The sequence below is a fragment of the Rattus rattus genome, chromosome 5 (genome assembly GCF_011064425.1).
Source record: "Rattus rattus isolate New Zealand chromosome 5, Rrattus_CSIRO_v1, whole genome shotgun sequence".
Lineage (NCBI taxonomy): Eukaryota > Metazoa > Chordata > Mammalia > Rodentia > Muridae > Rattus > Rattus rattus.
Genome location: NC_046158.1, coordinates 83,699,319 through 83,714,701, shown reverse-complemented (window position 1 = coordinate 83,714,701; position 15,383 = coordinate 83,699,319). Strand labels below are relative to the sequence as shown.

The following is a 15,383-nucleotide window of genomic DNA, read 5'->3' as shown; positions in this document are numbered from 1 at the left end:
AAGAGCAGGAAGTTTGACATCTTTCCCAATAAATAAAACTGTTTAGAGTCCAGGAGGATAAGAATATAGAAGTTTTATGTCAAAATCTCCACTCTAGTCGCTATACTAAAGATTTCTAAGCACCACTGGCCATGTGATGATGATTTTATGTACAGTGTGTTCCTGACAAACTGAACTAGGACTATTATGCTCCCAAGGGGTTTTCTACATGCAATTTTTGTTCTCTTACATAAATTAACCTACCTTCATCTAAAAGGCCATTTAGTAATAATACAGTGACTTGAAGGATGACCTTCTTTTTATAAACATAGCTCTAAGATAATATCACATCAATGGACCATACTCTAAAAGAATCTTGAATATACACAAGCAATCACATATTTTTTTAAATTTAGAAAAAACTGTATTACCATGCCCAAATATCATTTATGTTCCTATAAATAGCAAGAAACTCATTGTGTATGTTATAAAAAATAAAGGTTATCTCAGCCAGAAATGTAGATGTTATTCTTTTATAGTTTTCCATTATTCTTATTCTATAGATGCTGTCAGATACTTTCTAGTTTTCACAGTTAGTCTACTTAGTTATACTGTTCCAACTTTTGCAGAATAAGTTGTGCAAAAAATAGTAAGGTCACTGTTAAATGTAACTTCCTTTATGGTAACAATACAATTAAATGTTTTTCTTGACCTAAAGCTTCATAAAACCTTAGTTTATAATTAATTACAGTGACACAAATATAGAGCTTATAAATACCATAAATAAAATACACGAATAAGTTAACACATTTCTGAGAAACTTTGAATTCAGGCTCTACGTGCTGTTTTATATTTAGAATCCATTAGTTTTCTTTGGAAAATATAATTAATCAATTATAAGCTTTCTTTTAAAAGACCTAAAAAATTGATGTCTTTCAATGTCTTATTAGTTAACTTTAGAGTTAAGTGAAAAACAGAAATAACAGTGTTGGGTTAGTCATTTAAATACACAGCACTTCTTTACTGTTAGAAAAGAATTAGAAGAGAAATCAGTCATCATTAGACCTTACAGTTCTATTAATCTACATTTGAGAAGACCCAAGTTGATATGCCTAAAATCTTGAATAGGTGAACTCTAACACACTCTGATATTTAGACACAAGGACTATCTTTTATTTATAGATAAGAGGAAATCTGACCTTTGGATTAAGAATACTGTCAGTAGCCTTGGTAAGCAAGCGCTTGCCCATCTGAAGGTCCGTAGCGTCAGTACTCCTCTCAGGTGAATTTATACTAAAACTGAAGTGATAGGATCCTGCTGCTTAGTATCCAGGATTCTTCTTGATAGGGAACCACATGGCTTTTCTTCATCTCCCACTTGTTCTCACCCTTTACTACCAACCCAGCCACACCCCACCCCCATCCCAACATTGTTCAGTACTCAGCACAATGAATCATTTTCAAGTTGACTCATTGTGAACTGTCTCCCAGCTGTTGGAATGTCTGGCAGACATTTTTGTTTGGGTGAAGAATAACTGGCTGAAACCCAACCTGGATGAGTTTGATATAATGGTCTTTGGCTGAGGGAATATTGAGAGGAGCATGTTTCTGGCCCCTGAAGCCCCTGTTATTTCTGGAGGAGCACCATCCCCTGTGGCACCGCACTGAAAGGAAGGAATCAATCTGGATTATTTTCTCACCATTGAGTGAAGAATTGCCTTAGGAAAAATAGCCATTTGCAAATATTATATTATTTTATAGTGTGTCCACATAATTGAAAGGCTTTTTTAAGTTAGGGAAAATTTGTTTACACTGTCCCCTTATGAGAGCACAGATTAAAGGCTGACATGGCCTCCACACCGTATGTAGTCCTCCTACGGAGGAGCTTCAAATACTAAGGTTTGAGCTAAGCAACCATTTCAGCAGAATGTTTGGAACCCAGACTGCTGTGCATGTCCCTTTGAACCACACAGTATCAGTCGACCCCTTTACTCTCCATCCCGATCACTCTTCATAAAGGCACTTAAGAAAGAAGAGCACTAAGCCCAGTAGTCATCATGAAGGATTCATAAAATGAGAATCTCTCTCTCCTCTAACAGCAGACATAGCAGCAAACAGATCAGTTTTCTTGACTGCCTTATATCTCCTATCCTTTTTGTCTAAAATTAGTTTTTATTAAACTAATGATATTACCAGTCTATAAAATGAGTTTCAAAATTACAAAATTTTACAAAGAGTGATTTATTTTAACAATCTGTATCAGTAGACATAAATGTCCTGATGATGATATTGTGTTGTATAATTAAACTTTCCAGGCTCATCAGCCTGTCAGGAATCACCCTACAAGCAATACTGCCTTTCTGTGAAGTAAGATGATGCAAAAGTGAATGGCTAGCTAGGCAGTGACTTCGCTTTCCTGGCCATGAGTTCTGGATGGTTTTGGATCACTACTATTTGGCAACTGGTATTCTTTGCTTAGAACCATGTTTATGTGTTGTTTTAATCCAGCACCAGGACACTCCCTAAGCTCTTCTATTTAGCCCTATTGGATTCATCTAGAGCTGTGGTCAAGAAGAAGGTGTCAGCCATTGTCAGTGCTAGTCACAGTTTCTTTGCCTTTCTTTGTTGTTACTCTAGAGCCAGATGGCAGCATCTGGAAAGGGGCACAGGAGATTCCAGAACTAGCCATTTTACATCCCCTTACCTGGACCTTCCCATGTGTTGAATATGTCACAGGACCTGAGGTATTATGGGGCTGAGACCAGTCCCAGCTGATGGGCAGCAGAGAGCCTCTCGCCATGCTTTCCCTGTGCCATCTATCCTTGCGAGTCCCATTGTCTGCTGCCTTCTCCAGCAGACCGGAGCAAAGTAATGAGAAAATCAAGTTAGCCTCCTTCATTAGGCCAAAGAACAATATTTAATGTTTTCTATGAAGTTTTGCCTTGTGTTCAACTCTCCAAATTAACATGGAATACCTATTAGATCAGATCATTCAACTGGGAGGGTATTTCATCTGTTTTTCAGACTGTAGTATATTTAACTTTTATTTATTAATGTCTCTTACCTCCACTAAGATTTGTATTCAGGATGGTATAGTAGCATTGTGTAGATGTCTTATTTTGTAATTAATTATAACATGAGTATTCCGTTTCCATGTTTTTTTTTTTTTCAGAATAAAGCAATTACTACCCGTGTGAGAAATTTGTCAGATACAGTAGTTGGTCTGGAATCTTTTATTGGTTCAGAGAGAGAGACCAACCCATTGTATAAGGATTATCATGGTAAGCATCATCTTTATCATGAAAAGAACATATACTGAGTGCTTCTCACATACTTGAAAGCGTCCTTCTGGTCTAATTAGAACATCTGCTATAACATGGTGAAAGTTTTATTCCACTGTTAAATATTTTTCCTCTTGGTTAATATTCTATTTCAACTGTTCGTCAAACTTAGATTGCAGATTATGATAACTGAAAGTAGTCAAATCCAGGGTCTGAAGTTGTTGCACCAGTGGCTTAAGGTTTATGTGAAATCAACCATGTTTGAAATAAGTATGTTTACAAATGCCCCTAAATTTTAAAATGTACAATATGAACTACTTCTGGCCCTAAGCATTTTGAATAACAAATACTCAACCTGTAATAGCGTACCAGCCTTTCTGTGATACATACAGGTTTATAATTTATAGAGCTAGCTATGTGGTAAGGTACATCCTAGACTGAAATGTAGTTTAATGGTAGAGTATTTTCCAATAAGGCTGTAGTTCAATCCCCAGTTTTAGCACCTTAAAAAGGAATACATATTACCTTGTCTTGTCACCCTGACATAAACCAAAAAAAAATTGACTGAACATTTTACTACATTAGTTTTTTTGGTTTGGTTTGGTTTTGATGGTAGAGACTGAACCTCCTGCCTTGTTATTTTAAGTTACATTATCATTTATAAGTGTTCACTTATAAACTTACTAAAACTTTGTTTTGTATTATAAATATATTTTGCTTAAAATATTTCAAAAGTTGAGCTGTCATTCTTTGTGCTGAAATCCCTGATTGAATAAATTATTCCTCATGTGTAATAAGTATTTTTAAACTTTCTTATAATAAAAAAGAACTGAGAATAAAATAATTAATGAGTTAATTAATAAGGCCTCCTAACTTAACACATGTAGGGAAAAATGAGAAATGTGCTGTCCTGATTTCTATTAAGTATATTCTACTAAATTAAGTGTGTATGAGATGTTTAATTGTTATAAGCTATTGTCTTAATGAGAAGTAGGTAGTAAATATGATCAAAATGCATTCTATGGAATTTTCAAATAATTTATTACAACATTATATTTGAAATGTAAGCATATTTATTTTGGTGAATTACTTGGAAATAAAAGTTATAACATACTCTAAACTTGAATGCATGCACACATTACTGAGCATGCGCATGCACGCATGCACATGTACACACACGCACACACACGCACACACGAACACACGCACGCAGTTCTATAAATAAGGTCTGTCTACTCCAATCTGACATTCGATGTCTCTTATCCCATGGTCAAGTATCTGTATCCCTGACATGGTGTTTTTAAATATGAGCTGAGTCAGGCAAAAAGATGTGCTGAAGAACCTTCCGTGTCTTCATCTGTGGGAACTGACCCCTCGCTTAGTCAAAAACTACACAAAAGCCATCCAGTGCCTTGTCAGTAAAGATTAGCAAGTGTCTCTGCTGATGAGGCCTAGAGCTCTCGGTTTACCTAGCACTGCTGCAGAGCTTCTAATGGCCACATAAGGGCCTAACGTGCCATAAAAATCAGTGTTTCCGGATGGCATACAGACTAATGTTTGATCCTAGACCATACTGAAATGTAGTTTTCTTCAATAGTTTGTTCAGTGCACGAAATGGAATACTTTTTATTAGTGTTTTGCAGGTTATCAGTAACCCAAAAGCTGTGTTTTGCTGGCTGCTTACTGGTGCATTTAATAACATAAAGATCACTGAGTGGTGCTGTGGGCAGCACGCAAGGTGATCGCCATATTTGCTTACTGTAAATACGAAAGAAAATCGCACGCAGACTGGCTGAGGTTTTGACAAGTATTAAGGTCCCTCTTTACATCTGTACTCCTGTACCACAGTGCACTTAGCTTTCCTCGCTCAGGATTTCTGTTTATCTTATTCTGCTTGATTACATGAGTATAATCACACCGTTTGCTTCACTGCTCCGGGTAGTCAGCTCCAGTTTAAAGGGAGGATGCTTGTGTGTAAATTTACAGATTCTGCTGTAAGACTCCCTAATTTATGCCTCTGATGACAGCACTTAAGGCTTTCTCTTTTAATTTCTTTTCCATGAGGTCTAATCCATATACGGAAGATTCCTCGGCTTAATAACTTGACTTGTGATGAATCGGATGTCAAAGACTTAGCTTTTAAGTTAAAAAGGAAGCTGTTCACCATTGAGGTAAGAGACTTTTTATGTTTTAGTTTACTGCCTTAAGGTAAATGGTCCCCTTATGCTTGATTCTCACTGTAATAAAACATCTAAACACATTTCCGGCCACAAATTAAGTACTTTTGTTATAACAAACTAATTGTTTGTTATATTTTCCTCCATTCTAATCATGTATTTTTATTCAGGTACAGCAAAAAAGAATGTCTATAATAGCTATTAAAAATAAGCTCCAAACTCAAATGATAAATACGACGTGACTCTCCAAGGCTTTCAAAAGCATTTAATTAAATGTTAATGAGCTGTGCTTACTGTGTGTGGAATATGAATGCTACCCACAACTGTGTATGGATAACAAGTTTTATGCCTACCTCATAAAGGTTCTTTGTTTTATTTGGTTTGGTTTGATTTTTAATATCATGGAGATTACATTTAATTTTTAAAATGTTGAATTAAACAAAGTATGAGTTATATTAGTGGCTGTATGTAAATCTTCTACATGTGCATTTTTGTGACCTTTCTGCAAGCAGGATGACAGAAAGCAATACAAAAGAGTTATTTCAGCTCAGTCTTGCTAAAGAGCAAATGAATGTGGAACTATTAAGCAATTAGGGTTGATATATTTATTAATGAAGTAAATGTTCAGAGAGATGGCATTTGGGTGGTGTGATAGTTATCAGTATAGTTGGTGCAGTTTTTTTTTAAACAAAGACATAAAACAGCCAGACTGCCTTGACAAACCATGTTGTTTAATCTCTTTTCAAATGAAAAGCTCTTAAGCAGGCCACTTGTCTTAACTGCTCGAAACCATAAAAAGGGAGAATTACCACCAATAAATTAGCATATTTTTAACTTCATCACCAAACGATCATCAATGTGGCTTGGCACTGCTTTGGTGTTTGGGACTTCACCCTTAAAGTGACCACTTTGGCCCTTCTCTGACCCTCTGCCCTCTTTAAGCTGGCCACTTGATAAGGTAACTTAATGGCTCTCTCTCTTTCTCTGTGCCTTTACATTTACAAGTAGCACTAACCTATAAATCATCATAAGGGTCCTATCCTGTGACAAATTAATGTGCCCTCCTCCTAATTAATGGTCATCAATGTCCTTAATTATCTAATCCTATTGAGAGTAGTTAATAGTTAATCAGACAGCCAGTTCTTCAGGCAGGTCATCTCTGCAGGAGTGTTAGAAGTTCCTCATCTGGGGAATACTCCCTTCAAAAGCCACTTAAAGCCCCGAGAGGAGTGTGTAGAAATAGTGATTCTTGAGCTAATTTGCTTTACTTCTCAAAAGATGCCATTGAAATGGAACCCAAGATTGTAACTGGGCCAGCATTGTCTCAGCTTTTCTGATGGAATACTGAGTGACTTATCATCATAAACATTTAGAGAACTAGGTTTAAGCTTATTGTCTGGCAAAAGTATGCTTCCATTTTTTAAGTTGAATTTATATTTCAAATATAATTTTCCCTCTACATAGTTATTTTTCCAAATTTCCCAATATTTTTAAAACTAGGTCTGTGGTATTATTTCTATTATGTGCAAATTAAGCAAGAATTCTTCAGTAGAAAAGTTATTGTGCCCAAAGAAGGCTGATCATGTGAATCCTGTTTATGACCTTGCTCAGTGTCTTATGGGGAGCATAAAAATGACCGCATAATGTCAAATGAGACCACTCCCTTGAATAGCAGGAGGTTCTAATGGAGAATGCCAATTAGCCACACAGGCTTCTTGTTATTACACAAGCTAAAAGAATCGTAACTGTCACCTTGTGATTTGGAAGCAGTATTTGAAAACAAAACAAAAATGAAGTCACCTTTTTAAAAATGTAATATTCAAGAACAGTCAATCAAACTCTTTGTCACCTTGGTTTATCTAATAAGTAAGGATTTGGGGGTTTATAAAATATAGATTCAGGGTAAAGGCCATTTTAAATGACAAAACTAATAGAAGTACATAAATCTGACATTTTTTAACAAAAATAAAGTGCAAGCTATATTCCTCTGAAAAGTCTGAAGTGGTAGTGTCTTGGGCATTGAATCTGTGTTGTTCCCAGTAGCAAAGCCTGGCTCAGTGGGTAAAGTTCCGATTCCACACAGGCAGATTTATAGAATGTACCTAAAGCCACATGGCTCACAAAGGAGCGATGGATAGAGGCACAGAGCAGAGGAGAGAGGGGTGCTACTAAATCCTATTTAGCCATTGGCCTTTGTTTATGACAGGTAAAGCAACTTTTCCAATTCTTGTCAGCTTGGAGAGACTCAAAAACAGAGCAGTGTTTTCTCCCTCTTAGAGTACATACTGATGTCCTTCATGTCCTTCTGATTCAGAAGAAAACACTTATCACAATAGATTGTTACAATTTCCTGTAACTTTGAGGCTGCATATATTGCCCTTTGTGAAAAACGCAGCAGAATGCTGTCTACAGTACTGACACTGGAGCCCACATATGTGTGCACCAACCACAGACGCTCCACTCCCTCGAATTTGTAACTTTGCACTGGCCTCAACACTGAGCTGAATTGACTGTCTAAACTTAGGATCTTTCTGTGTGGCAGTTTGTTTTTCTTTAATAATGCTGGCAGTGTCACTAACTAAACTCTATAACTGTGATGCACTGCTGGTACATAGTTTGTAGGATTTGAAGTGGGGCTGCATTGAATTTGATGTTATAGAAACAGCATTTTTACATGAATGTAATATTTTGTATTTTCAGTTTTTACATTCTACTAATTTAATTTTCTAACAAGTGATAATATATTATTACATTAGCTGCACCATCTATAAAATTATTACAAAAAAAATTGCTTCCTTATGGGACAGTTTTTCAACTCTAAGCATCACAGTTTCTAGGTTCAAGTTGGGAAGTTGACAATTGAGTTGTGCTGAAATTCCCAGAAAGTACATTGTATAACTACAAATGTTCAGCAGATAGATGAAGAGCAGCTATGGAGGTTTGAACTGGCCCAAACACAATAATTAGTGTATCTGGGTCTTAGAGACTACATATTGAGACCATAGGAACTCGAGCTTATTCAAGACTGCCTTGTGTTACCTGACCCCAGTTAAGAAGATGAGACCTCAATAACTCTACAGCCACCAAGGCTTTTTTTCTCACAAATACTTGGCCAGCCTATTACTATAAACTAGCAAGTCCTGCTGTATTTACTGAATAGATTTATCCTTAACTGCTAACACCAAAATTCCATTTGCTATTGCTGTAAATTAGCTTCATGAAAATATGACAATATAGCTTGATGTTGCTTCACAGAATTATCTGAAACGTTCACATTTTGCAAAGTATAAAGTCCCATAGGCTACTAGCCACTATGACAGTATTAACAGTTCAGATTGTTGCATGGTACCATCAGGTCTAGATTTACTTCTCTGTATTTATTTTCTATGACCTTTCCAGTTGTTAATGATAAGTAGGAAGGTGAAATATGTTTAACATACCCAAAGATGAAGAGAAGGAAACTAGCCCATCAACTCACAGGGACGTCACTGAAATAACTACAAATCCTAGTAGGTGGTAGTATCATGGGCCATACAGTCTAATATAATCTTTCTGACAATGTCCTTGACAGGTCCTGACTGCTGTATAAGTTAGCTTGTTTTCATAAATGTACTGCCAATAACAAAACTAAAGTATTGAACATGTTTTTATTTGTCTGAATGAAATCATTTTTCAAAAATAAACCCAAGCAAAGGGGAGAGCTCAGTGGACAGGATGCTTGCTGCATAAGCATGAGGACCTGAATTTGGTCCCAGACACATATAAAACCCAGGTGTGGCCAAGCATGCCTGTAACCCCAGCACTGGGAGGGCAAAGACAGACGGACCTGAGGCTCACCGGCCTGCTAGTCTAGCCAAAAGAGTGGGCTCCATTGAGAGACCCTGTCTCAAATCAAAAGGCAAAGCAGTAGAGGAGAAGCCTAGTGTTGCCATCTGGCCTCCACGTGTACATGCAGGGTGAATGTCACTAGGTGCATGCCCACTCTCACACACATATTTACATTCTATAGGAGTACAATGTAATTTACATGTTCACATTTTAAATGTAATATACCAGTATTTTCACTTGAATTTCTTAGTCATATAGGCATACAGCAGTGACACAGATTCTTAGACTCTCCAGAAGTTGGTTTAGTTTTTACTACATATATTCTACATTGCCATAGTGAACCTATCAAAAATGCATTCCATTTTAAGGAGAACACAGTTGTGAGACTGTCTAATCCTATTTCTTCCAACTTTGGAATCTTAATTAGAAGAGATAAGGGAGGGGGACATCATTTAACTAAATTATTGTCGTGAATCTGTAGCAAAAGGTATAATCCTCAATTGGGCCAATTAGTGAAGCCCATAGTTAGCCGTGCTGTAGCGAGCACTTGATTAGATCTGACACTGTCCTAGTTCCCACTGTTGTTTTGCCAGGTATGATGGTCAGACTTCAAAGAGCCAGAGGCATCAGCAGGCCAAGGTTTGGAGGCCAGCTTAGGTCCGGTAGTTAATCTCTCTGCTAAACCCACAGCAGCTCTCACACAAAACAAGCTTACACGACACAATCATGCGGTATTAGAGTTAGAGTTGAGTCATGCCAATTCGCCTTTGATTTTTTGATGATTGACCAAAGATGGCTACATGATTAGACATATGCTAAAAGTACACTGATTAGATAATTTCCCAAAATATTTGAAGTATTTTTTGACTTCCTATATAAATGTTGTGAAAACTTACTCTTTTTGATCAGCTCTTGCAGTAAGCTGGTGCTATGTTGAGGAGTAAATGAGTATTTCTTCCTGGCAGCTCAATTGAATACCAAACTTTTCACTTAGTGCCTCATCTAAGTTTCTTTACATTAATAGTTCTTAAGGAGACTGGAAAAGGAAATTGTTTCTAAGTGGTAAGCTTTTTAAAAATCTATTAAGTGTGTTGAAAGGGGAAAAAAGAAACATTTTTCCCTTAGTCATTTATGTTCGCTGACAATTTTTGTGAAATTTCCTTATAATTGTTTTCCACTTAGATGTTGAGTAAAGTGCCCTTTGTAGGATGGATTGTGTAAGTGTTCGTTTCTCTGCATTCTGATTTGTTAAGGTATTGCAGTAATAGTGACATGTTTCCATTCTGAGAAAAGCCTAAGGCTGCTTTAGTGTTATTCCAAATGATTGAAACTGCCATCTTGCTGACTCTCCCTGGGGCAGCAGGAAGCCTGTTTGCTTTTGTGTTCATTTCACGTGCTTCCTGTGAGTCTGGCTGGCAGAACATCATTGCTTCATTGGCAAGGCAAAAAGTCAGTTCATGTCTGACTGTGAATGTCTTCAGTCTCTGTGTGGTTAGCAGTGCTGAGACTACTGTGTTTATAATTACTTTCAGCAAATGAATCCTATTTTTAATGTCTCTATCTTATAATATCTTTATTGTAAATTACTTTATATAAAACTCTTTTCAGCCCAAAATCTATTGTTTTATATTGTACCTTGTTTTTGGTAATGCTAGGGGTCAAACCCAGGGCCTTGCACATGCTAGGCAAGCACTCTGCCCCTGGGCTACACCCCCAGATCCTTGCCTTTTTCTTATATTTATTCATAACTATATTTTATGCAAGAAATTTGAGCATGATCTAGTTAATGATTTCACAAAGCACAATCCAAATATTTCAAAACTGTTAACACTCTTCAGTCATGACTCCATGAAGATTCCCCAGTGCTTGTGGTATAGCAATCTCAACTTTGAGACCATGCTAATTAGAACAAAGAGCACTGTCAAACGCTGCAAAGAGACAAAAATCTCTTCTCCTTCCTAAAGCTTGCAGGCATGAACACTTCTGCAAGCGCATTCTGTGCCTTGGCTCCACAAAAGTTATATTTCAGTACTTTAAGGGTTTCTTGAAGCCTTCACAGAACTGTAGCAGAATTTACCCCATTTACACAGTAGCTCTGAAACACTTCCTCCCACACTGTGTCACTTACATGTCAGACAAAGACAGAAAAAGAAAACAAGTGATGGCAAATCACACCTGGCCTAGTTCCCTGCCAAGTTGTATTTTTAAATTTCTAGAACACAAGAACATATATTCTACTAGTGTGTCCTCCAGTGTGCCTCAGATAATCATGCTTAATAAATATGGTTTCCATAAGCTTGTCTGTGGCACAGGGAACCTTGTGGATACTTTGTTCCCAAACTTTCCTAAATTAGCCATTGCTCTCAGTACCCTTGCACAACAAACATCCCAAATATTCAACCTTCCAATCCTTTCAAGGTCTTTTCTCATCATTTGACTGCTCGGATAATGATGTTCCATTTTGTTCCCTCCCTTTGAAAACATGTATTGGCCCATCGGAGATGTGGCGTTATTTGCAAACACATACTCTATTTGATTTGCAGGGTGACAGGTTATACTGCTCTAACGTTTATCTGCTTTCAGCTCCTTTGTTTAGTTAGCTTACCTCTAAAATGTTAGGTTCCCCCACAATAGGGACATATTATTCTTGTTCACAACTAAATCTTCAACATACATATTTATTTGTTCCATAAATATTTGCTAAATGTTAAACCACTGCTTTTGAAGTAACTTGGAAACACGGTTTTAGAAGCTTGTACTTGACACAGTTATCCTAGGCATCGTTCATGTTTTTACATGCAGCACCACATTCAGTTGCTGCATTAGCCTCACAGGGATCTTGCATGTGCACTAGTGTGCACATCTTGCTGTAAAAGGATAAAAGATGTGGAGAGTTACAGAACCTTCTCTGAGTCAGTCTCCCGTGGTTATTCATGCTAAGTCTTGGTCTTCTGGTTCCTTGTGCGGAATTATGCCTGAAAGCTATCAGGCTTAGGAATTCTGCTAATTATGGCTAAATTGTTTCTAATTAGTGAAGATATTTTTATATCTTTATATCTTATGTTTTCCTAAATTATTTTATGTGTTATCTTGAAAATGCATTCTTCTGAAGATGTAGACTGTACCAATTGGGGTACAGGCCTTGGAATAAAAGAGACAGCTTGGTCTGTCACTGCTGCTACTTAAGGCCTTTCTGACTTTGGACAAGTTGCTTAAACTCTCTGAACTATACATTTGCTCACTGGTAAAATAATGGAACATGATCATTACAGGTCTATTAAAAATACTGTGAAGCACTTGTGTTTGTCCCAGAAGCCAAAAAGCACTTAATAAGACTTGTTTTGTGGTGGTTGTTGTTTTAACAAATATGATTAACAGAGTTCCTAGTTCCGCACAAGGAACCAGAAGACCAAGACTTAGCGTGAATAACCACGGGAGACTGACTCAGAAGGTTCTGTAACTCTCCACACCTTTTATCCTTTTACAGCAAGATGTGCACACTAGTGCACATGCAAGATCCCTGTGAGGCTAAAGCAGCAACTGAATGTGGTGCTGCATGTAAAAACATGAACGATGCCTAGGATAACTGTGTCAAGTACAAGCTTCTAAAACCGTGTTTCCAAGTTACTTCAAAAACAGTAATTTGTTCATCATTAGTTAATATGTTTTTGTATTTATGTTTTTCTAAATTATTTTTAAATGTTATCTTCATAGCATCAAGCATTATCCTGTGAAATAATTAAGGCATATGTAACTTGTGAATTAATTAGGTTTTGCCAGATTTCTTTTTCCAGATCATCAATTTTTAACCTTATCTTTTGAGATTAGAAACAAAGTTCTAATGAAATTTTAACTATTTATTTAAAGCTACTCTCTTGTAAACTTTTCTTGAGGTTATTTGAATACTATCTTTGAGTAAAATTCAGCAATAAATCCTATGATAGCAGAATATTAATCTGTCATTAATTAAAATTACTAAAAAAACTTAGGTCACTGAAAACTATGAAGATATTACTTCACTAAGAAAACATGGTGTTAGCCAGGTGTAGTGTGGACACCTTCAATTCCAGTACTCAGGAAGCAGGCATATGTCTGTGAGTTCAAGGTATAAATAAACTTCATAATGAAGACTCTTAATATAGGTAAAAGTCAGTTTTGTGTGTGTGTGTGTGTGTGTGTAGTAATAATCTATAATTAATGAAGTTCACAACCTGACATTTTAATAAGTTAAGACTTAAGAATAAAAGTAAAACTAATAATATATTTTACTCTTTATAACAATTTGAACATACTTAAATTTTACATATAAGAGATATTTATGAGGTAAAATTATTTTTAGTTTCAATAAAATTGAATTTCAGAGGCTGGAAATTTAGTTCAATGATAGTATACTTACTTAATTCACATAAGACCTACACCCAGAACAGCAATTTTTAAAAAAATCATAGAACTGCACCAATAAATTTCCCCAGCACCTCATAGCTTCTTCCCTCTGTATCTGGACACTCAGATAAATGGCAAACATCCATGCTTAATTTGAGGAAATGGGAGGCTCCGAAGGAATGACTTGCTGTCAAACCCCACACCAAGGGACTGAAGAGAGGGCTCAGTGTTGACATGCTCTGGCTGCTCTTCCAGAGGCCCCATGTTCCATTCTCAGCACCTGTACCGCACTCACAAGACAAGAGTCTGTAACTCTAGTTCCAGGGGCTCTGACACCTCTGGCCTCCACGGGCATCAGGCAGGCACGTGTTGCATGGGCACACACACAGGCAAGCACCTGTGCACAAAGCATACTAACAATAAACAGTTTTTAAAACAAGATTACATTTATAATTCATACCAAACAAAATCTTCTAGGTTAAGAAAAATTAATTTACAAGCTAGACATGATGGTAGTATACACATGTAATTCTAATACACATGTAACTCAGGAGGCTGAGACAAGAGGATGTGTTTGAGGCTGGCCTGAACTACAAGGGAAACACAGCAAACAGAACAAATAAAGCAATTTCCCATTGGTTTGGGCTTAAAAACCACATATATATATATGGTTTTGTTATATATATAATAACAAAATATCCTTTAAGTCCATGTAGACCTGTTAATCTATAAAAAAATCAATGGAGGACTTAGAGAAAGGACTGAAGGAGCTGAAGGAGTTTGCAACCCCATAGGAAGAACAACAATATCAACTAACCAGGAACCCCAGAGTTCCCAGGGACTAAACCACCATCCAAAGAGTACACATGGAGGGACCCAGGCTCCAGCTGCACATGTAGCAGAGGATGGCATTGTCTGGCATCAATGAGAGGAGAAGCCCTTGGTCCTGTGAAGGCTCATTTCCCCAGTGTAGGGGAATGCAAGGGAGGGGAGGCAAGAGTAGGTGGGTGGGAGTAGGAGCATCCTGATAGAAGCAGGGGGAGGAGGAGGGGCATGGGAGAGGGAGCAAAGGGGATAACCTTTGAAACATAAATACATAAAATATCCAAGAAAAATAAATAAATTTAGTTTTAAAATTTTTTCAAAAATTCTAAGGCTGGTCATAAAGTAACCATGTCCATACTGATCTCTGCTTGTTGCCTGTCTCTTGGTTTCTACTCTGCGGTGTTCTGTCTATGCTCCACACATCAGTGTAGTGAAAATATCAGGTATCTCTATGGTCCCTCTTATAGTGTTAAAGCTTTGAGAACATATGAGTCTTCAGGGGTATAATATTGCCACAAACTTAGGTCTGTCTGGTTCATTTCATTGCCTTTTCCTGGTTCAATGCTAATTGTATTGGTGCTTAGTAAATACTGACTGCACAGGTGGATGAGTCAGTGCCCTCCTGACACTTTCACTATAGCAATTTCAGCTTTACAGACTGAACGCTTTAATGTACCAGAACATTTTCCTTGGAGAGTTAATATACTGCTAAGGTTTCTCATAAGCAAAGCAACTCTCAACACATAGCAGGTAATATAATGAGTTGTTGTCAGTGAAATGAAATAGAACTGTGCTTTAAATACCAATATTCAATGAGGAAGTTTTTAATTAACAATGCATAATTTATATACTTACGTGAATGACCATTTCATTATCTTCTTACCTGTGAACTTTATAGGGATGCTTAATC

The 15,383-nt window shown here is 36.9% G+C and overlaps 1 protein-coding gene across 1 annotated transcript in view; it reads left to right on the top strand.

Moving 5' to 3' along the window:
- Nucleotides 1-15,383, top strand: part of Elp4 (elongator acetyltransferase complex subunit 4) — a 195,591-nt gene that overhangs the window by 91,946 nt on the left and 88,262 nt on the right. The window contains exons 8-9 of the mRNA XM_032903846.1: nucleotides 3,152-3,260; nucleotides 5,325-5,431. Coding sequence (XP_032759737.1) covers nucleotides 3,152-3,260; nucleotides 5,325-5,431 — 216 coding nt within the window. The remainder of the gene's footprint in view (nucleotides 1-3,151; nucleotides 3,261-5,324; nucleotides 5,432-15,383) is intronic.